Genomic DNA, 27,626 nt, shown 5'->3' on the forward strand with positions numbered 1-27,626 from the left:
TTTACCGGTAGTCCTGGTGCCTAAGATGGATGGAACCTCTTTGTTCTGTGTGGACTACCACTAGCTCAACGCTCAGACAGTGTTGGATGCCTATCTCACGCCCCGCATGGACGAGCTGCTGGATGAGTTCGCGGGACAAGGTATCTGACTACCATGGACTTATCCAGGGGTTACTGGCAAATCCCACTGACACAGGAGGCGCAGGAGAAGTCATCTTTCATCACTCCGAGTGTCTTATGTGAATTTCTAGTTATGCCATAGGGATGAAGAATGCCCCGGCTACCTTCCAACGCCTGGTCAATAGGTTACTGGAAGGGATGCAGGGTTTTGCAAGGGCATACCTTGACGACATCGCTGTACAGTATTTAGCAATTCTTGGGAATCCCATTTATTGCATGTAGCAGCGGTGCTGAAAAGGATAGGAGAAGCAGGGCTGACACTCAAGCCATCTAAGTGTATAGTCGGGATGGACGAGGTACCGTACTTCGGGCACAGAGTAAGAGGGAGGCATCTGAAGCCGGAGCCAACTAAGGTAGAGGCAATTCTCGAGTGGCTAGTGCCCCGGATAAAAAAGCAGTTATGGCTTTCTTAGGCACCGCTGGCTACTATAGGAAGTTTGTCCCCCAATACAGCGCCCTGACCAAACCCCTGACTGACTTGACCCAGAAGAAACTCTTGGTTCTGGTTAGCTGGTCTCCCTCTTGTGGTTAGGCATTCCAGGCTCTGAAGTCTGCCCTGGCTAGTGCTCCAATCCTGTCAGCCCCTGACTACAGCAAGCGGTTTGTGCTACAGACCGATGCCTCAGACTATGGTGTTGGTGGTGGAGGAAGTAATACATTGAGAGTTACCTCTCGCTTTCAAGTATGGCCTAGGCACAGAGTTATAAAAATACATGGTTACATTAAAAGAACAGCATTAAACAGTCAATTCACAGACATTTCATGGACAGATAGATTTGGAAAATTGGGTACAGGGGATAAAGGGCTTGTGATTTTCCGATTGAAATAGAGCAGCTTTAACATCACTTTAACATCACCAAACAGTTGCAAATGGCAGCAAACGGCTCACACCCTTTGGCTGCCCTGCGTCTGCGCCAAAGGCTGTCAGCCTTTGGGGCAACGCAGATGTACACTGGGGTGGTTGATTTTCAATGCAGCTGTGAACAAAAAGTCCTTTGTGTCCTCTTGGATCATTAACATTCCAGTGGTAAGGTTGACGTTCCACAAAGTAGAAGCAAATGTTAACCCTTAACACTCTGGTCCTGTGCAGGGGGGAGCAGCTCTTGGGGAGCCCCATCAGGCAGTCCGCCTGATCACAATCCCCTCAGCTCGTTACAGAGGGTGTCGGGGGAGAATTGCAAACTTCTGCGCTGGATTCCTTGCAGGAATTTGACTTTACTATCCAGCACAAGATGGACACTCCCGACAGGACATCCCCAGTGACCAGAAAACCTCCAGGATATCCAGGTCTGCGGAGAAACCTGATGGGGTGACTACCCCAGAGCCTTCATCTTGAAGGGGGAGGTGTGATGTAGGGGGTAACCAGGCAATCTAATAAAGGTTAAGCCTTCTGGCTACCCCTGAAACCATAGGGTCCCTTATAGCTACATAAGCACCATAAGCCAGGGACCAGGCATAATACATATTGATAATAAAGTGACCCTTGCTTTTTTCTGTTTTCATGTTCCCTTTGCCCTAGAACTGTGAGATTTCTTGTGTGTCAGTTTAAGGGGGGATATTTGGGTAGAAATACAATTATTTTGTTTGCAAGAGTTCGTAGGCCAGAGTTACCGGTAGTCCTTTAATTCTCCCTGGCAAGCAGGCATGATTTGCCAGTATGCGGGGTGAGGCAACCCAGTGTCCCCCAGACTCCTTGATTTCAAGCCCAAATATCCCAAATCCATTTCCCTTATACGTATAAAACCTAATGGAAGTGTATACTTTATTAAAGTGTATGTTATAATGTTTTAGACATTTGTTATAAGACTCTGTACGGTCAGCTAGGGCATCAGCATAGATGCCGGCATGTCTGTATAGAGTCCGTTGTTCAAAGAGGAGAGGATGTCCAGAGGCGAGAAGACTGTTTCGTGGGTGAGGAAGGGCAAATTGCCAAGTCCGGAGAACATAGGGCACCCTGTGGGGACACCTTTTGTATCTGTCAGACTTGGTGGAGCCTGCCCAGCGGGTGGCAATGAGTTAGCTGGGGGAGATACAGCTCGTAGGCGCTTCACCCATTGGCTAAATCATATTTCCCGCTCACCCAGCTTATCGAGCCGGCTTTGTACGCCTCCTCCTCTGACATCAGCCAAAGGACGAGCCCCTTTTCCTATTGGCTAGCGGGGAGGAATTCCCACGCTCTGATTGGTCGCTCCTCCTACCTCCATGCTAAGGATAGTCAGCAGTCAGAGGGTTAACCCAGTTAGAGGTACAGTACCTGAGTAATCAAGGCTGAATTAAGACAGCTGCCAGGCAGCTTGATAAGCAGGCTTGTAGTATGTGGCTGACTCATACTACAGAGCTGTCCTGTCTGCTGAATCCGGAAGGATTGCCTGTACACTCTTTGGACAGGAGTCCCAACCAAACAAATAAGGAATTGATCTTATGTCTTTATCCATGAATGTGATTTAAAAGCTGCTAAACGGTTTAGTCACCAGCCCACAGCTAGGCTTATATTGTATAGTTAGCCTCCATACAGTGGAGTAGGTGTTCCTTTTATGTTTTGTGTTTACTTTAAAGGGAATGTGTGCCTAATGTTTATTTGATTGTGGAAAATAAACCACTGAAGGTAAAAGTCTTACCCACTGTTTGGGACTCTTACTGACCTTACCCGAAAACCGTCGTGCCACACCACCCTTGGGCTGGCGAGATGAGATCTGTGATAAACTCCCTATTTCAGAGCCCTGATGAGATTATTGAGGCTACAAGAATAGCATGGTTTTATCAAACTGGCGCTATCTTGCTTGTTGAAGCTCCGCTCGGTGTGTTTGGACAGGAATCAGACCGATCAGGAAAATGCACTCACCATACGAGTTTGGCAGGTTATCGAAGCTTTCTGAATAGCAAATCTGCCAAATCGTATAGGAAGTGCCAAAAAAGCTCGATGAGTTGGATATCAAACCTACTAGAATAGGCCCCTAAGAGCGCCTAGGTTTTTGTTTTTTTATACTCTCTAAAAGTACATCTGTAATCTGATGCATTGTAAGGAACCCCAAACCTCTCAAATAGCGCGTCTGAGATCAGATGGATTATAAATTCTTCTGTATTTGGTACAGTTTTCAAATAACCTGAAAATTGCAGGGAAACCTTTAGGGACACAAGGGGAACCCAAGTGTTCATAGGAACACCGGTTAAAAAACACTGCTGATTGGCCTGTATACTAAAATGTGCTATAATATTCATTTATGTTGCAGTTGGTTTTATAGTGTATTTTCTGTATGCAATAAGTTTTGACTGGGAATTTACAAAATAATATTGTGCAGGTTGTGTCAGGTACTATCCGACAGCTGCTTCCAGTTAGTGACACCAAAGTGCAATAACTTTCTTTTTACTTCCATGCCAGAGGACTCCACAATGAAAACATAAATGACAGCTTTAACAAGGCTGAGTGGAGCCCTCTGTTGTTTCTTGTTTGCATTGACTTGATTGGGAGTTTCTGTGCTATCGGCACTATTGCACTTCAGTGAAAAGCCCAGTAAATTAGGATACAGTAAGATGTGATACAGGTTATTGCATCTCAATACCACATTAACTGCCATTGACTATAATGGAAGCTCACACACGATCGTGGTACAATAACCAATATCGCAACTAAGTGAATTTCCCACTTAGAGATGAATTTACTAAAGGGCTAATTCACTATAGACCGGAGTGGCCGGTGAAGTTAATATGAGTTTTCGGCCGACTACTGCCTATTTGTACAATATTGATTTAAAACCTAAATAGTGTTGAACTTTAAGGCAGAGCTTGACAAGTACACTCATTGAGAGCAACCAACCAGCCAAGCCAAAGTCCCAACCTCCAGTGGTAGTGAATTTCAGAGGTTTATTATGTGTGGAGTGAAAAAGCTCTTCCTGTTATTCACTTTATATATGACAGGTACTGTAGTAATGTTTGTGTGTCCCCTAGTACTTGTGTTGTTTGTTTGGGAATAACGTTTCCCTTAATAATATCTTTTTCTTCCAGGTCAAAGAGACCTAATGGTTTTACACAATACGGTTGAGGGTTTTTGCCACTTTTTTACCCACCAAATTTATTTTGTGTGTGGTTGGCACCGCTTCCAGATTCACATTGCAAAACCAGTATAACCAGCCTCGCACTGATGAGACCCAAAAGGTCGACCTTGCCTGCCTATGATTAGGTTTACTGGCTATGAACTTCCTTAACTCAGGCTGTGCTGAAAAAGCTGTGTAATGCGGCACTAACACTGTGTGCTCATTTGTATGTCATTACCCAGAATCCCTGGCTGCAGTGGAAGCATTTTAGGCTAAGTGATAATGTCGAAAGGCAAGTTTGTGGACATGTCAGACAAGTGGCATTTTTATTTGCTAGACTTTTGTTATATGGTAAATTATATTTTGCTTACCTGGCTGCTCACATACCCATCTATGTGGAATTAAACAGTCCTGTGCTGCCAGAGCCCCTGGAGTTGGACTGAGATCTACACAAAATGTGTTTACTATGAATCCAAGTGGGGCAATCTTAAACCTGAAAACAGGCAGGAAAATGCGTCAAAAATCGTAAAACAATGTGTAGCTAATAAAGTGCCAGAGCCCTAACAGAGGGAAATGCATCTATATTTAAAGAACAATAAATAATCCAGAAGCGAAAGACAAGGAATCTGCGCTCGTGCTGTCCTACTGTATATGTTCAATCAGAAGAATCCCCTTGCAGCTGTGTATGTCGGAGCAACACCCCAAACGCTACTAAATTGAGGTCCTTCAAAGAGGGTCTCAAACAGGCAAGAACAAGAAATGCACACACAGCGCACCAGGGATCAGTTAAAAATAGTCACAATTTAATATCTGGTCATAAGACCACACAAATACCAACTAATATACAGTATGGCTAAATCACACACTACAAAAGATTATTAGTGACACAATTCATAACAATTACATAAAATGTTAGATTCCTCCTTCACGAGGATCTCAAACAGACAGTAGCTTCTATGAAGTCTACACCACAAATTTGTCTGAGAAACATTCACATATAAGTGCTACATCAAGCAAATAGTGAGTAAGAAAGCCACAATATGGGGGGCAGATACTGACCACAAGCAGCAGAGTGGGTAGCCGTGGCTGGCACTGATATTAGGTCCAGGCTGCACCAGCACTTAGAAGAACTCCCCCCCCCCCCTGCTCGTGCTTCCTGGTCCCTCTGTCCCAGCCAATGGGTGAGTGCGTTGAGCAACATCTAGTGACGTCTATGCGTTTCGCAATAGCGTGCTTTGTCAGACAAATGTATGGTGTGGGCTTCTTGGAAGATACTGTATGTTTGAGATCCAAGTGAGGGAGGAATCTGACATTTTATGTAATTGTTATGAATTGTGTCACTAATAATCTTTTGTAGTGTGTGATTTAGCCATACTGTATATTGGTTGGTATTTGTGTGGTCTTATGACCAGATATTAAATGGTGAATATTTTAACTGATCCCTGTTGCGCCGTGTATGCATTTCTTTTTCTTACAATAAATAATGCTCCTCTTGCAAGTAACATCACTCACCGTGTCCCTACAAGAACTAAAGTCACTAGAATGTTTCATGGGTTAAATATAGGAAATGGACACCATTAAAAAAAATCTAAGTAAAAGTATTTTTACATTTTTTTTTTAACCTTTTCCACAGTAACCAAATGTGTGCGATTTGTATGCAGTCTGTACCTAATCCCTTTAGTGATAAAGTTGTTTGTAAATGGGATGAAAGAGATTACGGGAAAGAACAATAATTGGAAGATACGGTTTCAATGAAATGGACCCACAAACAATATACAGTACACATATTAATTTCCAAACAGGAAGCAAATAAGTGAAAATTAACATTAAAGGTGATTTAATCTATCAGCAAGAATCAATTGCATTGATAAATTGTTTAAAGCTGCAGACCAAGCAATATCCTATGTGTTTTTTTTTAAATAAATCAGTTCTGTACTATGAGAAAATACGTGTAGAATTTTTATTTTTTTAAACAACGCTGGATGACATTTGTAATGTTTTATAATGTAACCAGCATTTTGTCTATCTATAGCAACCATTTACAAAGTCACATCCCCTTCCTCTTCTGAAACAGGCTCTGGAACACCCCTTTTTGAGTTCTGCCCTCTTTCTAGCAGTGCACCAATTGTATCTAGTGACTGCCTGGTCACATGATCTTCCCCACAGAACTTTGCATCTTTGGTCCTCTTCTGCTGCACTGACGGCCATTTAGTGAACCCCAAAGCCGAATTTTCGCCGATCGATAACAGGAGAACGGATCGATCAACAATTTAGCTAATTACTTATTATTTTGTGGATTGTATTGACGCACATATTAAAGGGGGAAAACAGCAGCTTGGACTGCTGCTTTAAAAAGACCTTCCCTTTTATCTTCATTTTTTGGACAAAAGCTGACTCTTTGTTTATGTAAATATACTTTACCAAGACGCTGATGTATTGGGTTTCTGTCCATCATCCCATGTCCAAACTATACCACGGGTAACAGTGCGTAGACCTGTCCAGACTTTAACATCTATCATGGATGAAACCCATTCCTGCAGTGTAAAGAAAAACTATTTCAAGTGCTGCGGTGAGCTAATTATTAGAAACTCTTACTGAGGTATAAAAGTGATAGCACAAAATAGAAGTTCAAGCGCAAAAAAAAAAAAATCACTTAATAATAAAGTATAAAAGTAAAATGTTTATCTCAGAACTAAAGAAATTATTTATATTTAAGCCCATTCTAGCTTTTATTCTTAAATGTTTAAACTAATTCTACCATAAAAAAATACATTGAGATGTGCGCCTGGTTTTCAAATATGACCATTAAACTATTTACATTTGTCTTGTGACACATATTGAAGAAGATCAAGGAGTAGTCTACCATTTCCTCCAAACTGTTAATAGTTAGGAGCCATGTTCCTCTGTAAACGCTGCAGGCAGTTTTTGCATCATCGAAGGTTTTAGTTTCTCTAGCCTTTGATATATAATAACAGTGTCCACCCCAGTACCACCATCCAGGTCCCTGTGGGCACTCTAAACTCACAGCTTCTGCAGGGAAAACAAACAAAAGCATCAATGTCCCCTGTACAACCTCTTTATCCATACTGTGTATGGAGGCATCAAAGTTCCATTCTGTACAATGTTTATCCTTAATTATCTCACAATTATTTCACAATTATCTACTAATAACCTTGACATTTCTTCCACAGATAATCCGTCTTTGGATGGTGCTTCTGAACAATTTTCAGATATTTTTTCATTTAGAGAACAATATGTAATTCAAGACATGGAAGAGTTAGAGGGGCATCATGACTCTGAACATAATCCAGATGACTTTAGGGTAGGCGTAATACCGGCCTAAAAAAGAAATCAGTGTTTTTCCCCCACATTCATTAAGAGCAAATTCCTCTCTAACTTTGAAAGTCTAGTAGAGAGAGACCTCAGATTATTGCAGAAGGGTTTTATATTTAATACTTTTCATCAAAATATACGAGCAAATAATTTGACTCCCAATGAGGTGAAGGCTTTGAAGGATCTTAAAACTAACAAGTTGTTGGTAATAAAGAATGCTGACAAGGGGGATGGGGGGGGGGCGGTGGTGGTACAGCATAGGGATGATTATCTCAAGGAAGTCATGCGCCAACTTGGTGATGCTCTTTCCTACGCTGTGCTACCATCTGACCCCACCCAGAAATTCCAAAGAGATGTTAGGGACTTACTGGATGTGGGCTCCATGTTAGGAGTTCTCAATGACAATGACACTGATTTCTTATACAAACCTACACCCACCACTGCCATGTTTCACCATCTCCCGAAGATTCATAAAACATTGGTCTCCCCTCCGGGGAGACTGATTGTTTCCAGTATTGAGTCTTTGGGGAATGGTGTTTCACGGTATGTGGATTACTTTCTTCAACACCTCGTGCAGCAGTTGCCTTCCTACATTCGGGATAGTAGTGATTTACTTACTACCCTTGAGTGTTTCGAATGGAAGTGCAATTTGGTGTGTGTGACACATGATGTCACATCTCTCTATACTGTTATATCCCATGAACATGGCTTCACAGCTGCTCACCACTTTCTTAACCTGTCTGATTTAGCACCTGCACATATCACTTTTCTTTTGGATTCCATTCACTTTCTTCTCACGTACAATTTCTTTCTTTTTAATGGGGTTCACTATCTCCAAACATGTGAAACGGCTATGGGCACGAGCTTTGACCCCTCCTATGCCAATCTCTTCATAGGGTGGGGGGAGTCGTTCCACGTGTTTGGAGAAATGAACAAATATAAGGAGCACATTTTATTTTATAGGCGTTACATATACTGTATGTAATAAGAGTTTTGTTTTTAACTTGTCATTCTTTTCTGTTGTTTGTTAACAATAAAGTTTGTTTTAAGAAAAAATAGCATACCATCTGACTCGCCCGGCCTATGGATATGTACGTTGCGTCAGCGCAACTACGTTGTAGGTGTGCACTGACTACGTCATCCCCGGTAGCGCGACGGACAGCTCAGGTGTGTATAAATAGGCAAACAATGTATAATCTTGTACACCTTAATAAAATGCTGTTGCATGAAACGAGTAGGTGCGTTCATGTAATCCATTCATTGTTTATTAGCCTGCAATAAATCTTGATCCATTATTGCTACTTTGGAGTTGCCTGGATATTTTTCCTTTTTTCAAAGCTGGAAGTTGGATCCCGCTGGCTGTGCTCTGTCTTCACTCGCTGCTTCTTGGATTCCCTGACTGGATGGATTGCACGCCGCAGATATCTGGATTGTCCCTGGGAGCATATGGGTAAAGGGCCGCAGTGCCCTGTTATGTTTCCTGTATACATTGGACATTATCTTATGCATTTATACTGGTTGGATGTTTATTAATGTGTCAATCTGTGTGGTTGTCACGTGGACACCACTAGACACATATCCCTCCCAGTTTTCTTCAACTATTACTTTGTGGACATTCCATCATTATCTGGGTACTCATGCCATATATGTTTTGCAGACTGAAGCATATCTGATTATTGAGCACCACACTTATCTTTAGTCTGTAACCTCCTGCTGTCTGGCCTTCCTGCCTCTCACCTGTCTCCCCTACAATCTATCCTAAATGCAGCTGCCACAATCACTCTACTATTTTCGAAATATGTCTCAGCGTCTCCCCTGCTGAAATCCCTCCCCTGGCTTCCTATCAAATCACGTATCACACACTCAATTCTCCTCCTCACTTTTAAAGCTTTACACTCTTCTGCTCCTCCTTACATTTCAGCCCTAATCTCTCGCTATACACCATCCCAACTCTTGCGTTCTGCTCAAGGATGTCTTCTCTCTACCCCTTTTGTATCTGAAGCCCTCTCCCACCTTAAACCCTTCTCACTGACTGCCCCACACCCCTGGAATGCCCTTCCCCTCCATACCCGACTAGCACCCTCTCTATCCACCTTTAAGACCCACCTTAAAATACACCTGCTTAACGAAGCACATGGGTAGCTTCGTGGCTAATAATATGCACCTGTTAAATAAAGATTGGCCCCTTGCAGACACACTTACCAAAAACGCCCTCCTACTGTCTCTGTACATTCTTCCTACCAACAAATTAGATTGTAAGCTCTTCGGAGCAGGAACTCCTTTTCCTAACTGTTACTTTTATGTTTGAAGCACTTCTCCTCTTTATGTGTTATTTATATTATTTGTTATTTATATGATTGCACGTATATTACTGCTGTGAAGCGCTATGTACATTAGTGGTGCTATATAAATAAAGACATACATGCATATATAGATACATACATACTGTACATACTGTACATCTCAGTTTTTTAATTTGATAGATCTGTTAGTAGAGAAAGATTTAAAGAAAAATGTGCTTTTGATCTGCTATTAAAATGTACAGAATGAAGAAATTGTATGTTAAAGAAAATAAATATTCCTTCACTTACTTTGGCAGCCAGACAAATCCGGTCCAACAAGGCAGGTAACCAGACTGTCACATAAACCTGTGACTGAATTGCAGGCGATGCCTCTAGGGCATTCGTAGCATTTGCTACTGCAATTAATCCCATAGAAACCTGGGGCACAGGCTAAAGGAGACAACACAGATTCATGTCAAATAAATAGTTGTGCTACCAATATATCCAATATTATTGGCCATTACGGGGTTATTTTTTTTATTTAACTCATTTGTCAAGAAAGGGTCTAAAAAATATTTCACAGATCTTAACAAGATCTTTTTTGTCATGAATTATTATCATTTATTTATAACGTGCCAACATATTCTCTAACGCAGATGTGTACTCATGTATCACGTCAACCATATTCTAATGACTGAATAATGTGGCTCATTTCTGCACATGTATTTCTCCGCGACTTGTATTAAGGAATGTTTAATGAGGTTTATGAGTCAATGAGGAGATATTACATTTCCAAATTTAAATTGCAATGTTTAAAGGAAAACAGAAAAAATGAAGAGAGGCTCAGCCACAACATACCATATGAAGAAAGTGCGCGACGATCCCTTGACCAACCGTGAAGATGCACTGCAAACAGACCAGGAACAATTGTTTAAAGAAGTCCTGGGTAAGCAGGCCAGACACATTGGCCTACTACATCTATCTACAACTATCTGTTCCAGCAAGTGGAAAGCCAGGTTCAACTGTTGACAGCTCTGGAGACAGAGGTATAAATATGGGCTATTTATGTAGCTGGTATAAGAGCTCTGACAGAGGAATGATTCTGGCCATGATCTGTTAAATTATATACAAAATTATAAATTAAATGACGTATCCATATTTCGTCACAATTTTGTGATTAATTACAGGTCTCCCAGCTGCAAAACTGGGGCAAACACCAATTACATTCAATTGTATTCCTTCTGTCTGATGAATATGATGCTATTTCATACACTGGTTTGGTGTAAAATAATTCAACATAGTGCCAGTCAAACTAAATTATTTTATACTGTAGAGTTTCACCTTCATCTCCTTCACAAATCCATAGTTTCAGTGCTGCACAATCAGCCCGAGTCCAAAACTTCCCAGAAGAATCAACCTCTACACAGCCACTTTGGTCGGGATTTATATCACTGAGCCTACAAGTGAGAAATGTTTATATCCTTATAGTGAAATAACCCACTGTACAACTTCAGCCTCAGACAAGAGAAGGTTTTAATCTTGTGGAAACATTTTGAGAACTAATGCTAATTAAGTTATACAGTATGGATCATCAACATGGTCATCTACTACAGCCAATGCAAGGAAACAGTTCTCATGACAATATACTACACATATACCAAGCTATGTATGAAATGCATTGAAAGGGACAATTAGATTCAGTGCTTCAGAAAAATGTTTTGCTTGTTTCTGTGTCAAATGTAATAAACTTGACAAATAAGTTTTCCACAGGCTCAGTACCACAAGATTGACATAAAGCAGACGCAGTTCATATATTTAAAAAGGGAGCTAGATAACAACTGGGGAATTAGAGACCTGTAAGCCTAAGATCAATAGTGGGGAAGCTACTTAAAGGTTCAGTACAGGATAATATTAAGAAATACCTGACGGAAAACAAAATGATTAATAACAGTCAGCAATTGACAACAATTGATTTATGAAGAATAAATTGTGTGAAACTAACCTTATTAATTCCTTTGAGGAGATAAGTAGGAATTTATATCAGGTTAATGCAATTGATTTGGTCTACTTAGATTTTGCAAAGCCTTTTGATACTGTGTCACACAAGAGGTTTGTGTACAAACTAAAGGAAATTGATCTCGGTAAAAATATTTACATCTGGATTGAAAACTGATTGAAAGATAGACAACAGAGAGTTGTCATACAGTGCATGGAACCTTTCAGGTTCGGCTAAAGATGTGAGTGGAGTACCTCAATGATCGGTACTGGGCCCACTGCATTTTAACTTATTTATTAATGACCTTGATGTTGGCATAGTGAGCAAAGTCTCCATCTTTGCTGATGACACTAAATTGTGTAAGGTAGTTGAATCAGAGCAGGATGTAATTTCTCTCCAGAACAACTTCGATAAACTGGAAACTTGGTCAGGTAATAGCAGATGAGGTTTAATACAGATACATGTAAGTTTTATGGATTTGGGAAACAAGAATAAGCAGGGAACATACAAATTAAGAAAAGAGAAGTGCACACAGAGATGCCTCTATGAAGTAGTACCTTTAATATAAGTTAAATTAAATTGCACAGCAAACGTAATGCTCTAACAATGTGAAAAGTCTTTAAAGCTTATCTGTGAAGAGTCATTAGAGGAGTCCATGCATGCTGGCTTCCCAAAAGCAAAAGAGCAGTTTCCCATCAGAGGTAACCAGCTCATGTCAGGAGGAAAGAGGAGGTGTACCATGTGTGACGTCACCCAGTTGCCACCGCAACCAGAACAAGAAGTTTGTCAGAAAACACAGTGAGCAGCAGCTGTGAAGGCAGCAAGACAAGAAGTCAGCATGCTGGGACTCCTCTAAGGACCGCGCACTTCCAAACATTTGACTGGACCACAATTACACATTGTTTCAAATGTTCATACAGATGCAACGGCCATTATTTTAACAAATCTCAAAATGGAATTTCGAGATATGCCCGAGATCCTTGCGAGTTGCGCCGCGACAGACTAATGGCCCGCCGGAGTAACACAGGGGTCCCTGCTGTGTGAGTACTACCAGGGTCTGCCTCTCTGTAATAGACGCGCAGTAAGAGACTGAATCAATCACTCTATCTGCGCGCCTCTCACAGGCGATCGCAGGGTTTTTATTCCCCTGTATAACATTACAGTAATGTAGCAGGGGTTCTTTCATTAATTTCAGGTCCGGGAACCCCCTACTTTCTGAGATACAGGCCCTGTTATGGGGTGCTGGTATCCCCATGTTAAAATTCTGTGGGTCACATGACTGTGGGATCTAAACAAAGCAGAGGGGATACCGGCACCCCATACCTGGGGAGTTTTTGTAGTGGTATAGATTAACTCAGGGGGTAACGGAGCACTCTTAGATACAGAGAGAGGGAACAGGGGGTTTACAAAGGTATGTGGACATGGGAGTTCAGACTTGGGGAGTTCAGACTGTACTAAAGGAACAGCAACCGATACGCTGAACTCTGAGGTGGTCACTTGGGAAGGGGCACTAGGGGGTCCAACAGCGAGGATAGGTTCTGCGGAAAGGGGTTCATAATTCAAGGCAGGGACTTCACCCCTCTGAAAAACGGGACAAGGAAGGAAATATTCTTAGAGGGGTAAATCTGTGTGCTGGCTAATAGCTGAAACAGATACATGAACCTTACTTTTAAGTGGGAGCAGTGTTTCAGAAAACGCTTCAGGGGACTTAACAACTTGAACCTTAGGGGAGGCGTAGTGTGCAAGGTCCGCTTTTGACCCTACGGATTGAGGACTGACTGGAATTAATGCAAACAGTGCCGGGAGGTCAGTGAAAGGAGAACATGCACACTGGTTTATGGCTAAAGCAGGTTCCTGAGAATCTCCTTTTAAAGGGGCCCGTATTTCAGAAACATCCTCAGGGAACCCCGCGGTAGGAGCCCTAGCGGGGACAGGGGAGGGACAGGAATGTACCTCCACAGGCTCATCTACTTGAACCTCAGGAGGGGCATAAGGGGCAAAGCCTTCTTGTGAACTTAGAGGCAGTGAACAAGCAAGGGTTAAGTCAGACTGTGCCTGAGAATCAAAGAGAAGTTTGCCTCAGAAAGTGGGGTCATAGGGGGTTCAGCCTCTGGCCCTAGATACGTAAGCTGACTAGTAGGGGTTAAAGCAGGCAGTGCATGAGAGTCAGAGGAAAGGGTAACTGACTTGGAAACTGGGGTTCTAGTAGATTCATCTACAGGCTCTGGGATGGGGACATTGACATTGGGGTCACTGGAATGCACAAAGGGTGTCTCAAAGGGTTGACAAGCAGGGGTTAAAGCAGGAAAAACGTCCGAGAAATGAGAGGTAGAATCAAAACCAGGGATTGTGACCAACTTTCCTTCTGGCTTAAGAGGGAAAAAATCAGTTTGGTAATTTACAGGAGGAGGGGGTACCTCCACAGGTTTAGTAACAGGACTAATAACGCCGGGGAACCGTCCAGAAACAGCGTAGCTGGCGAGGAGAGGGTCATCCTTTTTTATGCACTGATCCAAAGCTAGGGACAGTTCTAGGATCATATTTTGAACCTGCGCCAGTTGCCCAGTATTCCTTTTCTCCCAGGTAACAGGGGAACAAGGAGACGGAACACAAGATAGCAGGGTCTGTCTTAACTCCCTAAGGTGTTGGGCCTTAGTAAGGAGGTCTTTACGGAGCAGTCTTTCTAACGGAGTAAGAGCTCTATACAGGGACGGGGTTTCAGGCGGGGGCATTCTTTCAAACAGGAACCGGGCGGCAGATAGTATTTGAGACACGAGCATCCCCACTCTCAGCACAGGGCGGCCTGAGTTTGTGGGGCTGAGCATACTGTCACGGTTGTGCTCACCACAAACCAGGACCGGACTGCGAGGCTGAGGTGGGGTTCCATAATCACCGACTTTAGGCCTCGGAGCCAGTTCCGGAGTGCGAAGTTCATGGTCAAACAAGCCGGGGTCCGGGCTGGAGAAGGAGTCCGAGGAGTAGCCAGGGTCAGGATCGGAGAAGGCAGCATCGTCGTGGTTCAGGCAGGAGTTCGGTAACGGGTAGACGGTGCACTCTGCTTCAGCGTAGGAGTGAGAGCACTGAAGTGGTGTCTGCGCGAGGAGCGAGAACGGGCCATGACGCCAGTCTCAGTAGGAGGAGAGAGCAGGCTGGCCGAAGAACACCGCAAGGCAGCGCTGGGGAAAAACCAACGCTTCAGCACAGGAGTCTGAAGTAGGCCTCTGCAGAAGGTATCGTGCAGCAGGCCTCAGGAAACAGGTACACAGACCTATGCGTGGACAATAGCAGCAGGTCACTGGGAACACAGACCTCTGCGTGGAGAATAGCAGCAAGTCGCAGGAAACAGGCATAAGACAAGCCAGGGGGCTTGTGGCAAAACACAGTAACATCCAGAGAAATATTATACTCAGCAGTGAACAGTGTGGGGAGAGCAGTATATAAAGGGCGACGGGCCAATAACAGGAGGGAGGTGTGTGAGAATCCTCCAATGACAGAGCACAGGACTAAGGCTGCAGTAAAAGCTAGCACAGGTGCTATAGATTGCAAGAGGGAGTATAGGTGAACTGCAGAGATCTGCAAGGCTACTGTACAAGCAAAGCCAGAAACGGATTCCTTACAATTTCTTTGTCATTGCATTCTCCATATTGACTGGAGAAGGTAGTCTACTTAATTCTGACGATAAAGTTGGTGAGCTTTCGTTCTTCGGTAGGCAGCCTGTATGATGACCAATGCAGAGTGTTTGCGCAGATAACTCTCTCCCTCTTTCCAGCCTTTCTTGGCTGCGGTTCCAATCATCACTGTAGCACACGCGCCCGGCGGGGGGGGGGGCGGCGCGTGCCCTGCGCTAACCGCGATCTCCAGGGAGAGAGGGAGATTGCGACGCGAGGGGGCGTGGTGAGTGTTTTGCGGGGGCGTGGCCATGACCTCACGTGGCTGGTTCACCCTCATTGGCTGAACCGCCGGCAGGGGCGTGGCCACGCCTCCATCGCAAGTTCCACATACAATTTTTTTGTATGTGAGAAAACTTGCAGTACAGCGAGGCTGCTAAATGCGCGCCGACGCTTGTACTTGAGCCAGATAGATTGGAAGGCGGTGCTTGTGCTCACAGCACACGCCGAGGCATGCACTGTAGAACGCACTGGGACCGCAGCCTTAGAATGCTTTTCTTTCTGTCAGTCTGCTCTAATCTGAGAAAGTTCTAATTGAAAACAAGAATTTCTCTTTTACTGCTGTAAAGCACCCCCTTCTTCTTTTAGTGACAACTGTACTTCCATTTTTTCTTGTTGGACTTGGTTCATCCCCTTTTTTTCATCTTGAAGCTTCTCCTTTCCATCACTAACTTAATCAGTCAGATATGAAACGTTCTCTGTCAGGTTTCTGTTCACACGTTTTAGTCTCAATAATATTCCAGAGCATTCCGTAGTTATCCTTCCATTTACACACCTCTGCTGTGACTTCAGATCTCCCGGCGCGAGACTTCAAGCTCTATATTGAAATCGTAAAGTTCCTTTTGAGATTTTTGTGTAGTTTGAAAGCGGATAAGCTGACCAACCTTAGAAAGAGAAATCCTTATGTCGAGTAAGAGCACAGTTGAGCAGAATTTTGTTTGAAATCTCAGTTAAAGTGTTGCAGCCCCATGCTGGTAACTAATAAAGCAGAAAGAGGCCTGAGTAACTTAGTGTACTTCATTCAAAGTTTTGTAGTCCCACTGCTGGGGACTAATAAAACTGGGGTACTGTATGTGTTCTCTACTGTATGTGATTAACCTAAAAGACTGTGTCATAAAGAGCCCAGACAAGAAACAATAAATGTCTAAAGTACACTGTCTACAGTATATGCATGCGTGGTCTATGTAACACATATGTAGGTCTTTTAAATTACACGAATGCATTGTCGATTGCACCCATATCTGTGTCATTTCAGAATGACAGTTTTACTGTACAGTTTGTAAACTTGTGTAAACTTAAATTTATTTGGATTATACACGGGCTTACAATTGGGTGCCTCCACCCCATTGTTGATGTTGTACGTAGTTGTTGAAGTAAATCATGTAGTTGGGATGTAGGTTTATCTTGCTTCGGAGTTGGTTGGTCCGTACTGGTAATGGTATTGGGGCACGTACTCAGGCAGAGACAGGAGCACAGGTTGTAGCAGATACTCGGGGGGGGGGGGGGTGCAGGTACCCGGGTGGGGGAGATTGGACGGATTAGTTCGGGAACGTCTATTATTCAATCTTTTTTTCCTTCGAACGTTGCCATCATCAAACACACCTATCAATGATGCATACAGAGCCGATCACCCACCCTTAATTGCCAGGGCACGGTGTTCTAATAAAGCAATCATTAATGCTTAAGATGTGTCGAATAGAATTGCTTCAGCCTTTTTGGTTTAGTGTTTTCGCATTGAATGGGTATGTCTTAACGATATACTGATTGATCTCGGATAGCCTTGCACTCTTATCTGTCCCAACTTGAATTGCACAATACATAATATAGGCATAAATAAAGTCGGTCTTGTGTGGAATGGAGAAAGTCCAATGTCCCATGCCATGTTCAGTACAGTACAAACGTTATAAGACAGATTTGGTTAATGCATAGTGGCTTTTTAATAACAGTAGAGGTGTACAAGGTCATTAGACAAAGAGACATGTACATTTTATCTTGTATTCAGACCCCTGCGAGGTTACTACTTAACTGTAACATTCAGAGTATCATACAGTAGGTGAAGATATTCAATGTGCCACCTGCCGGCCTTGTACTGAACTGCAACAACAAATACAGCACAAATCATAGATCCGTCTGACCGCAGATGAGGTGCACGCGGCTCAGCACGGCTCAGCTGCGGATGAGGTACATACAACAAAGGACTCATGCCGCACCTCGGCACTCCCGCCGAAAGTAAATAACGCTATATCTGTAAGCATAATTAGGCCACTGTATAAAGCATTAGTAAAATGACACCTTGAATATGGAACTAGAAAAAGTACAGACGAGCAAAGTATAAAGTAAGGCCTAGACAGTTTGTATAGTATTAAGTAATCAAGGCTGTGGCTGGCTGGCTATAGTGACTTAGGACTATACACTGCCCTTCGTATATCGACTGTATAAAGAAAAGAGGAAACAAAACACTGATATTGTCCATAGCATTGGATGTGGTTCTTAAGGGATTAACATTTGTGCTAGAGTGCAGTTAAACTGGTTCTGAAACCCGAGGTGTCCTAAGAAACTGAAACAAACGAGCGAAAAGTATATACTTCCCAAGCTTATGGTTGCAGCAAAGGTAATCTCTCCACCTTTTCCAGGGAGAAGAAATCTCTTAATCACGACTGCTATCACGTGTGTGTTCAGATGATCTTTGCAATACATACCAAGCAGCAGAAATATTAGCCGCTTCCTCTTCTCCCCAAGTCCATTTTCCATCTTTATCCATGTCGTTCAACCCTATCCAGCTGCTTCCTTTGATCATATTTGAAACCCATTCCTTAAAGAGAAGGATGTGTTTGAATTAGGAAATTAAAAGTAAATCATTCATTCAAAGATAAATATAGATGCCTTTTTAAAGAAAAGGGCCATACACAGAATTATAGAAGAGAAACATAGGATTCTGAATCATAGCAATTTTGGGTCAGATATTCGCCCCATAGGGTGGATGTTTTCTAATTTATTCTGAGACAATGATACAACTTGTCACGTGTGTAGGATGTGCCTTGGTCTCAGCCTTGACAACAAAGTGATTTGAACGGCGCTTAAGACCACTTGAACTAAATAGATAAAAGTGATTTAGTTCACCAATAGAGTATAATAATAAAAATCACAGAGAGAAGTGAAACTGAGAATAGGTAAATGTTAGGTAATAGATAAAATCTCAACCTCTGGTGGGAACTGTTTAGGATTCCCTTTAAGCATATAGATTTGTCCAGGATCCAGAGGGAGCGTATATATCAGGATCACCCCAAAAAGGAAGAAAAAGAATATAATGATAAGGGTAGGGGTCTTGGCTACTTCAGGATACCTACTTACAGTGTACACACAGTGTATGGGCGAATAAGATAATAGCCAGATTCTTGGGTCAGGCTATGCTGTTCGTGGAAATTTCTCAGGAGAAAAGGAAAAGCGACCGATAGTGCAGACCAATTTGAAATGTTATCTCAAATGTAGCGGGGTACCCCCTAGCTACTAAATCTACCCAATGGGCTGGTAGTAAACCCTGGTGTTCACAGGTTTGCCAGTAGTTATCATGGGGTTTTCCCCCTTCATCTTTTGGTGCTGCGCTTGAGTGACAGCAGGGGGTGGCATATCCTGTTGTGGCTGGGTCAACAGGATGCCCACCCTCTGGCTGTACTTAAGGACAGGACCGCCCTAAAGTTAGTTGGTTGTTCTTCCCCATGAGGAAGGCAGGTCACGACTGGGAGCCTGAGATTGGGGCCTTCCCATGTGCTCTTATCTCCGGGGAGGAGTAGAGTGGCTATATCTCTGCTACGGAGGTGTGGAAGAGCTAGGAGGACTGCGGGTGCCCTAGGCCTGTAGTGATTGTCCAGGGACAATCTCCGGTGATATCTGAGAGAAGAGACAGTGATCTGGCAGGTGACTGCTGAGTACCTGTATTACTGCAATAAGAGTAGTAACAAACCCGGTCCTGTTTTGCAATATACTGTACCTCCTGTCTGGTGTGTGATCTAATTGGGGGGAAAGTTACAGTCCTACCGCGGGAGATCACCTTCATATCCCTGGAGCTTACAGCAGATGGAGGCGCTGTACTGCTAAGTATTACGTGGGGTATGGACCCCAGAAGCCTGTTCCTGTGTTCCAAGGTTACTGCGGACGACTCAGCCCTCTGTTACCAGCAGGTATGCACCACATACACCCAGTAATGGACCCGATATGCGATTGGGAGGGGGGGGTTGGGGAACACAGTGACAAATAAAATAAACAACAAATATGTACTCACACTGTGTACATATAGAATGGACACAAAAGTGTAAGACCCTGGAGGTCGTCTGACGAAGCTGACTAGATTCAGCGAAACGCATAGAGCTATTAGCTGCTGCTAACAAGACGCAAGGTGGCTGTATTGGGAGGACCTGACGATTGTATCTTTCTCGATCCGCGAGACCGGGTGTGACGCAGACCCGGTAGTAGGTGACGTGTTACCAAATCGGAGGATCAACCAGCGATTGTGTTGCAGGGAAAAAGTCGAAGGATAGCGGAAAGGCACGAACTACCACCTCCACTGCTTATGACAACCTCCAGCGTCTAACACTTTTATGTGTCCATTCTATATGTACACAATGTGAGTGTAACGCCTGTATGCCCGCAGACCTGGCCAGTCCCCAGTACTGAGGTGGGAAGGGTTTTACCACGCACCCACAGCAGTGAGGGCGTGCCCGGAGTGTGGTATGGCATTGCCGGGCCTGTAGAGAGATGGTTAATTATACTTGCAACGCCTTTGGGATTCAGAGTAAGGATAGTGATGTCCGTGTGCCAGAGTCCAGGGATACAGAGAGCAGGATCGTAATGTTCGTAAGCCAGAGTCCAGGGATCACAGAAGTCAGCAAAGTCGTATCCATAAGCAGGGTTCAAGGGCAGTAGAGAGCAGGGTAATCAAGTACAAGCAGAGGTCAAGCCAGGGAAATCCAGGGGTAAGCAGGAGCAGGAACAGAAGCTGAAAAACACAGGAGAGCCAAGCATAGGACTGCACACACATAGGTTACAAAGAACTATGCAGAGCAATGAGAGAGAGGACAGACAGGGTTTATAAAGGAGGGAACACCAATGGGAGAGAGAGGAGGAGCAGAAGGTGAAGTGGGAGACAGCAGGGATAGGTGAGGAGGAGAAGAGGAGGAGACAGGTGAGCCAGTGAGGGAGATAGCCTGTAGAGTATGAAAGGAGGAGCCAGGGGTCTGGGAAAGCCTACAAGAGGAGCGTATGCGCGCGCCCTCTGTAAAGTTAGAGTGCGCGCGCACAGGCTGCGTCACGAGGCACGCGGAGCACTGCGCTGCAGGGGCGCCTGCGGAGAGTGGAGGAAGGACAGGAGGAGAGACTGCAGGAGGCAAGGGAACCGGAACGGGAGCCGAGGGGGGCCGTTAGCGGGGAGCACCGCAATGGGGAACGGGAGACCGAGAAGGTGCGCGTGTCTTGCGGGGAGCACGCGCAGACGCCTGGAGCGCGTCAGAGGCTGTCGCAGAGGGACAGATGCGGGAGGAGGAAGGGAGAATAGCAGGGGAAGGCACGGAAGGGATATGAGAGGCAGGAAGGAGCAGAGCGCCAGGGACACATGGAGGGGAAGAATCCCCTGAACCATCACAGTGAGTACATATTTGTTGTTTATTTTATTTGAGATAACATTTCAAATTGGTCTGCACTATCGGTCTGTTTTTCTTTTCTCCTGAGAAATTTCCACGAACAGCATATCTTGACCCAAGAATCTGGCTATTATCTTATTCGCCCATACGCTGTGTGTACACTGTAAGTAGGTATCCTGAAGGAGCAAGACCCCTACCAAGATTACATGACAATATTGCACTATACTGTTTTTCTTTCTTTTGAGGGGTGATCCTGATATATTTACTCCCTCTGGATCTTGGTCACAGCCTTGTCACAAGTATGTCAATGCACATTCTACTTGCAGGTGGATATTTTTTTTACCTCTCTATAAATTTTGTACTGTACTCCAGTTTCTAAATAAAATTACAACAGTGCGTTTCAAAAGCAAATTGAAACTTAATCTTAAGCTTTTCACTGCCCTTATGATGCTTTCATAACCAGGCACACAGGGGACTTTTATGACATGAGGACACCGTCATGAGAGTTTTTCTAATTTGTATAGAGGGACATCACGTTCACTGCTCCTCTGGAGAGATAAACACAATGGAGAATACTCCACCGCAGTTCCAATCATGAGGACAGACACAGCCACATGATCTCAACCCATCCGATCACAAGCTCATGTGGTCCTCGGTCCTACCAGACTTCAGGCAGCAAAAAAGGTTGGGAACTCTTTCTGAAAGTCTTGTAGCTTCAAAATTAGAGAAAAACAAGTATAAAAAATAACTGTAGTTTCAAAAAATGAAAGCAATTGGTTTTTTTTTCCTGTAATAAATCTGGCACAGGTATTTGCGATGGGTTTGCACAAAGTTTTGCACCTGGGACACTTTAATAAATGAACACCTTGAGTAATGATGTATTATTATATGTGTCATATTATAAATACATTATTTAGTGTGGCATGCATTTAATTCCAGCATTCAGTAGAGCCAAATAATGTATGTTACAGGAATAAATTATTATTATTAGACGATAACCTCAGCTACGTGTCTAACACTGATTCATTTCCCTCATAAAAAAATTGCTTTTCAGACAAAATATCTTAACATTCTTTAATTTATTTTAACGAAGACATACAATTAAAACCTTATTTATCACACAGGGGAAGCACATTTCTTTGGATTATACGAACCACTAAACAATATCTATCTTGGATTTTTAGACATTAACAGACTCCACTGACATGCAGTTGCTAGCACCATGTTCTATACAGTACAACAAAAATATGACGGTCCAAATGAATGGGTCCATAAGATGTCTTAAAGCTTAGCACCACTTAGAATATATGGCCTGAATTGTATAGAAACAAGTTATATTGTACCTTTTCCTCCAGACTATCAATAATTAGTAATCCTGTTCCTTTGTAGTGGTTACAAGCTGTTTTTGCATCTGACCATGATTTTTGAACTTCTTTCTCTACATAGTAGCAGTGACCATTCCAGAACCACCAGTCAGGATCCTGAGGACATTTAAGACTGACCAGTGCTGATCAAACAAAAAAAGGTTATGAGTTAAGAGTATAATAGGTGTTTCTTTAAATCCAACCTAACACAACACGCTTGTTTTTGATAGTATCCCTGTTGTATTATCGTAGCAAAATTAATAATACATTACACTTATCAAAGGTGAAATTCCAATGCTTTTAATGAGGTGAATGCGCTTTAATAAATCTGGTGCTTATTCTTGCACTAATTCTGCACCTGAAGACTTTGAGAAATAGACCCTCTAATAGCTGGAAATGTTGTTTCTTTATTTGCAATTTCACACATTAACATAGTAGATTGTAAAAAAACAAACATATCCATCGATAAATGTATGTATATGTGAAACATTTGCCAATTATGTCTCATAAGGGGAAAACAAAATGATTCCGACTTCAATAATGGCAGAAATCAGATTTCTCCCTGGACCAAACTGTTCCTATATTTGATACTGTTGATCATGTTATCTTGCTTAACAAACTCCAGTGATCTGGAATAGGGAAGCATGCTTTAAACTGGTTTCATTCCTACCTATCAAGTGGATCCCAACATGTGTCTATCTCAGGCTCTAACTCCAACCCCTTGGATATCACCTGTGGTGTCCCGCAAGGCTCTGTTCTGGGGCCCCTACTCTTCTCAGTGTTCATCAATGATCTTCCTACAGCTTGTAAGGAAGCTTCAATACACATGTATGCAGATGACACAATCTTATATGCACACAGCCATAGCCTCTCCGACCTTGAACACGGACTTCATTCTGACTTTTTGAGACTTGAAAATTGGATTTCCCAAAACAAACTGTTTTTAAACACTGACAAGACTGTAACAATGGTATTTGGGACAAAGGCTAAATTTTTAAAGCTTCCAATGACTGAGCTCCAGATTAGAACCAACGCTAATACCATCCTATCCCGTTATTAGTTTTAAATACTTGAGCATATGGTTTGACTCCCATTTAACATTTGGGATTCACAGTGATACCCTGACATCCAAAACCTATGCCAAACTAGGTGTACTTTATAGGAACAAATCCTCCCTAAGTCTGCTGGTCAGAAAGTGTATCGCACAGCAGATACTAATGCCAAATATAGACTGTAACGGGAGACCGGTATTTTTAACACCTTTACTTTCCGGGATCAATTCACTAGGCAGGACACAGTAGTGGAATAAAATGGTGTTTATTCTGGTAAAAGCAGCAGGCATACAATGGAACACAAAATACAAGGAATACACACTTAACTGGGGTCAGAGAGGAGTCTCTAGACTCACTAGGTGCAGAGCGCCTACTTCGGGAAGGCTTACCCTGTCCGCTCCACGTCCAGGAACACCACACCACTATCAACTGGATAGATACTGTACCTGGCTTACCCCGCTGACCGAGTCTTTGCTCGTATCAGACCTTGGCCACGTCCCTAGCACTTGTCCTCAGGTTGGCTAGGCTTCTCCAGCAACTCAATATCCAGTGCTTTGCTATTGTGAGCAAAGCACCTTTGAAAAGCCCGCCTTTGCTTCACTGGACCAAGCCTAGGAATAAATAAGAGAGTCTGGTTCTCCCATCGGGCAGACCTATGTCTAACATGGAACACGGACTGCCGACCAACCAGTGCACGGATCGTAGGGCAACCACCACGCACTAGGCTGGGGGACACCACACGTCCCGTTCTTAGGCCACGCCCCTGTGACGCGTCCCGTGACAAAGTGGCTGATGCGCACCGCTCTACCTGGCTGGGAGACACTGCACTGATCTTGCTCAGGCTCCACCCCGTGACATCACGGGTGAGGCGCACCGCACACAAGCTACGTGCAGGCGCCGCGCTACCATGGGCACACGAGGGGTTAACGCCATCAGCAATTATTACACACCTGCGCTCCTCCCCGCCCCTGCCTACCAGTGGACTGAATATGTCTAGGGGCGGTTCTCGTTCATTACTCTGTAGCGGTGTGCTCTCCTTTCATTGGCTGCCTGTCCTTTAAATACTCAGCCAGCCCTGCTACAAACTGGCTGAGTATAAACTCTGTTTATATACTTGTGCTTGCCTCCAGTATCTTGCTGCCCTGCCTTTGCCTTGTCTAGCTTCTTGTATTTTTGACCTCAGCTTGTACCTGGACTCCTGCCTTCTATGACCCCTTGACCACAGTTACGGATAACGACGATTCTACCTTCTATACTCGTGGACCCCAGCACCGCGCAACAACTTTCCGATTTCTCTTATCCTAGATCACGGCGACTATTACGACCAATCTGTCCTCTGCTACCCTGACCCAGCTACACGACTAACACTCTGCACTCCAGACCAGCTTGCGCGGTTGTAGGTCGGTGGCTATCAACATCCCCACCTCAGCCCTGCGGTCCTGTCTTGTTTGTGGTGAGCCCTCGTTACAGTATGCTCAGCCCCACAAACATGGACCCCGCTTAGGTGGTTCGAGTCTTGAACTTGCACTCAGACATGTTTTAAAAAGTGGAGAGATTTCTTGATCAGGTCAGCGGATTAAGCAACTCCAATCGACTGTATAAACTATGACTAGTCAGACACCACATATCCCTGTTGCTTCTCCCGCATCAGCGGTGTCTACCCCCGCAGCCATGCCCACAGACGCAGTCTCCAAGCCCCGACTCCCTACGCCCAACCGCTACGCAACGATCTGCTTGGCTGTTACGGGTTCCTGAATCAAAGTGATATCCATTTCGAATTGCTGTCATCTCGCTTTCTTTCCCAGCGGTCTTAGGCTGAGTCCCCGCTGGCGCTGAGCGCGCTGGTGCTCAAAGAATGCGAGCCGGGTGTCCTGCATCTGCTCGCGTGCCCGCGGGGGGAGGGAGGGGAGAGGGGGGCGGCAATGCCCCAAATTCAGGATAATCTCAAAAGGGCAGTCTCTCTGCAGAAAAAACAGGCCCTCCGACATCGTCGCGAAACACCTACGTACAAGCCGGGACAAAAGGTTTGGTTGTCCACAAAAAACATCCGTTTCAAGGTTCCCACGGCTAAATTGGCACCCAGGTATATTGGACCATTTCCCGTAATCGAGAAGGTCAATACGGTGGCCTACCGCCTTTGGTTGCCAGCCTCTATGAAAATCCCCACTGTGTTCCATACATCACTCCTCAAGCCCTTCATACAGGACCCGCAGTCTCCAGCTTCGGTGGACCTGCCTGAATCCCTCTTGGTCGAGGGACAGCAGCAGTACGAAGTACAAACCATCTTGTACTCTAGGCTCTCCTGTGGAAAGATCCAGTAACTGGTTCATTGGAGGGATTTCGGCCCCCGAAGAGCGTTCTTGGGATCCTAGGGATCAACTTCATGCCCCTAAACTTGTTCGGATCTTTCATTAAAAGTTCCCCTCCAAACCATCAAGTGTCGAAAAAGGTCGTAGATTTCCCCAAGTGACATTAAAGTTCCCAACAGAAATAACATGACTTTTACCACAAAAGGTTATTTTAAATGTGGTACTTGTAGTGTATGTGAACATATGGCACCATCTAAGACCTTTTTTGACACTTCTCCACATCCACATGTACGGGTGGACAATTATGTTAAGAAATACTATATTAATGGCTTTATAAATTGCAAGACCAAGTTTGTAGTTTACCTGATTACATGTGGATGTGGAAAAAGGTATGTGGGCAGGACCATCAGAGCTCTCAAAATTAGAATTTTAGAACATTTAAGACTAATTAGATTGAAGGATATGAATCATCCAGTATCCAAGCATTTTTCTGAGTGTAGACAGGGAGGCGTTGGTAACTTTTCATTTTTTGGTATTGAATTGGTTCATAACAAGATGAGGGGTGGTGACCACATCAATTTATTAAACCGAAGAGAGGCCTATTGGATTTTTATTCTTAGAACACGTTCTCCCTTCGGTTTGAATATTGAATGGCATTGGAGTCATTTTCTTTAACTTATTGTTTCCTTATTTGGCATGTCATATGTCATTATTTGTTTTGATCTCATATATATATATATATATATATATATATATATATATGTTCTTTATTATAGTATATATATATATATATATTTTCATGTTTTTCTTGTGATCATTACATTCATTATTATGTTTATTAATATATTATTTTCAGATTTTTTTTATATATTTTTTTTTCATGAATTACTAATAATAATGTTTTATTATGATTATTATATATTTAGTTCATGTGGTATCATCATTATTTTATCAAGTTATCAATATTGTTTTTATTCATTTTTTTCTTTGTTGCTTCTGTGGTTTATTATTATGTTTCATTTATTATTATTATTATTATTATTATTTTCTCACTTATCTTTTTCTTTTTTCTTCTTCTATCTTTTCCTTTCCTTCTATCCTTAAGGGTGGATCATTATTGACAGCTTTAGTTTTATTTTATTGCTGTTTCTTATTGTTCCTTTGAGGTTACCGTCATTTTCATTTTGCCCTTAATTTTGCCCTTAGTTTGTTCCCTGCCCCTCTGGCCTCTGCCATCACTTCCGCCCTTCTGACTGTTCAGTCGTCTTGGCGGTTCGCGCATGCGCGAGTTGGCACGCGCGGCCGTCATGACGGCACTGTGCGGCTCTTTTTGGCGCGAACGGATCGCAGGTAAGAGGGGTATGTAATAGGATGTTTTAGCAGTGTATGTTATCCTTGATAAAGAACACGCCAGCATTCGAAACGCATTGGATTTTAGGTCTATGACACAATAAAGTTTATATATTTTTTTGGAATTGGGTCCTCTCTTTGCTCCTGTTGGATCGTACTCTCCTTTCCACTTCCTGCATCTACTGCCACTAGAAGCTGCACATCCTGCCAGCAACAAATCAAGAAATTGTGAGTACTTTATTGCTACAGGGTTACTTCCAATGAGACTGATCGTGGGGGGGTCATTCCTGCCCATTACCTTTCTTCAGGAGGCTTATTACCCAATATTGCTAGCTACTATTTTTACTCATTATTATTGTTTCTGGATTATCCTTGGACATTGGCTTTGGCTATCATTGGTTATTATACCTAGCATTTGAGCGCTTCTTC

General features: G+C 43.4%; 1 protein-coding gene across 4 annotated transcripts in view; it reads right to left on the reverse strand.

Annotated features, from left to right (window-relative positions):
• Positions 1-27,626, reverse strand: part of LOC142472303 (macrophage mannose receptor 1-like) — a 244,922-nt gene that overhangs the window by 170,066 nt on the left and 47,230 nt on the right. For 3 of the 4 annotated variants that reach the window (XM_075579316.1, XM_075579315.1, XM_075579314.1), the window contains exons 3-10: positions 22,466-22,629; positions 18,189-18,301; positions 11,167-11,282; positions 10,684-10,731; positions 10,135-10,275; positions 7,074-7,240; positions 6,632-6,744; positions 4,582-4,703 (exon numbers count right to left, since the gene is read on the reverse strand). In XM_075579316.1, the coding sequence (XP_075435431.1) occupies positions 4,582-4,703; positions 6,632-6,744; positions 7,074-7,240; positions 10,135-10,275; positions 10,684-10,731; positions 11,167-11,282; positions 18,189-18,301; positions 22,466-22,629 (984 nt within the window). The remainder of the gene's footprint in view (positions 1-4,581; positions 4,704-6,631; positions 6,745-7,073; positions 7,241-10,134; positions 10,276-10,683; positions 10,732-11,166; positions 11,283-18,188; positions 18,302-22,465; positions 22,630-27,626) is intronic. The other variant, XM_075579317.1, reaches the window with a different exon arrangement.

This window comes from Ascaphus truei, chromosome 21, assembly GCF_040206685.1.
Source record: "Ascaphus truei isolate aAscTru1 chromosome 21, aAscTru1.hap1, whole genome shotgun sequence".
Lineage (NCBI taxonomy): Eukaryota > Metazoa > Chordata > Amphibia > Anura > Ascaphidae > Ascaphus > Ascaphus truei.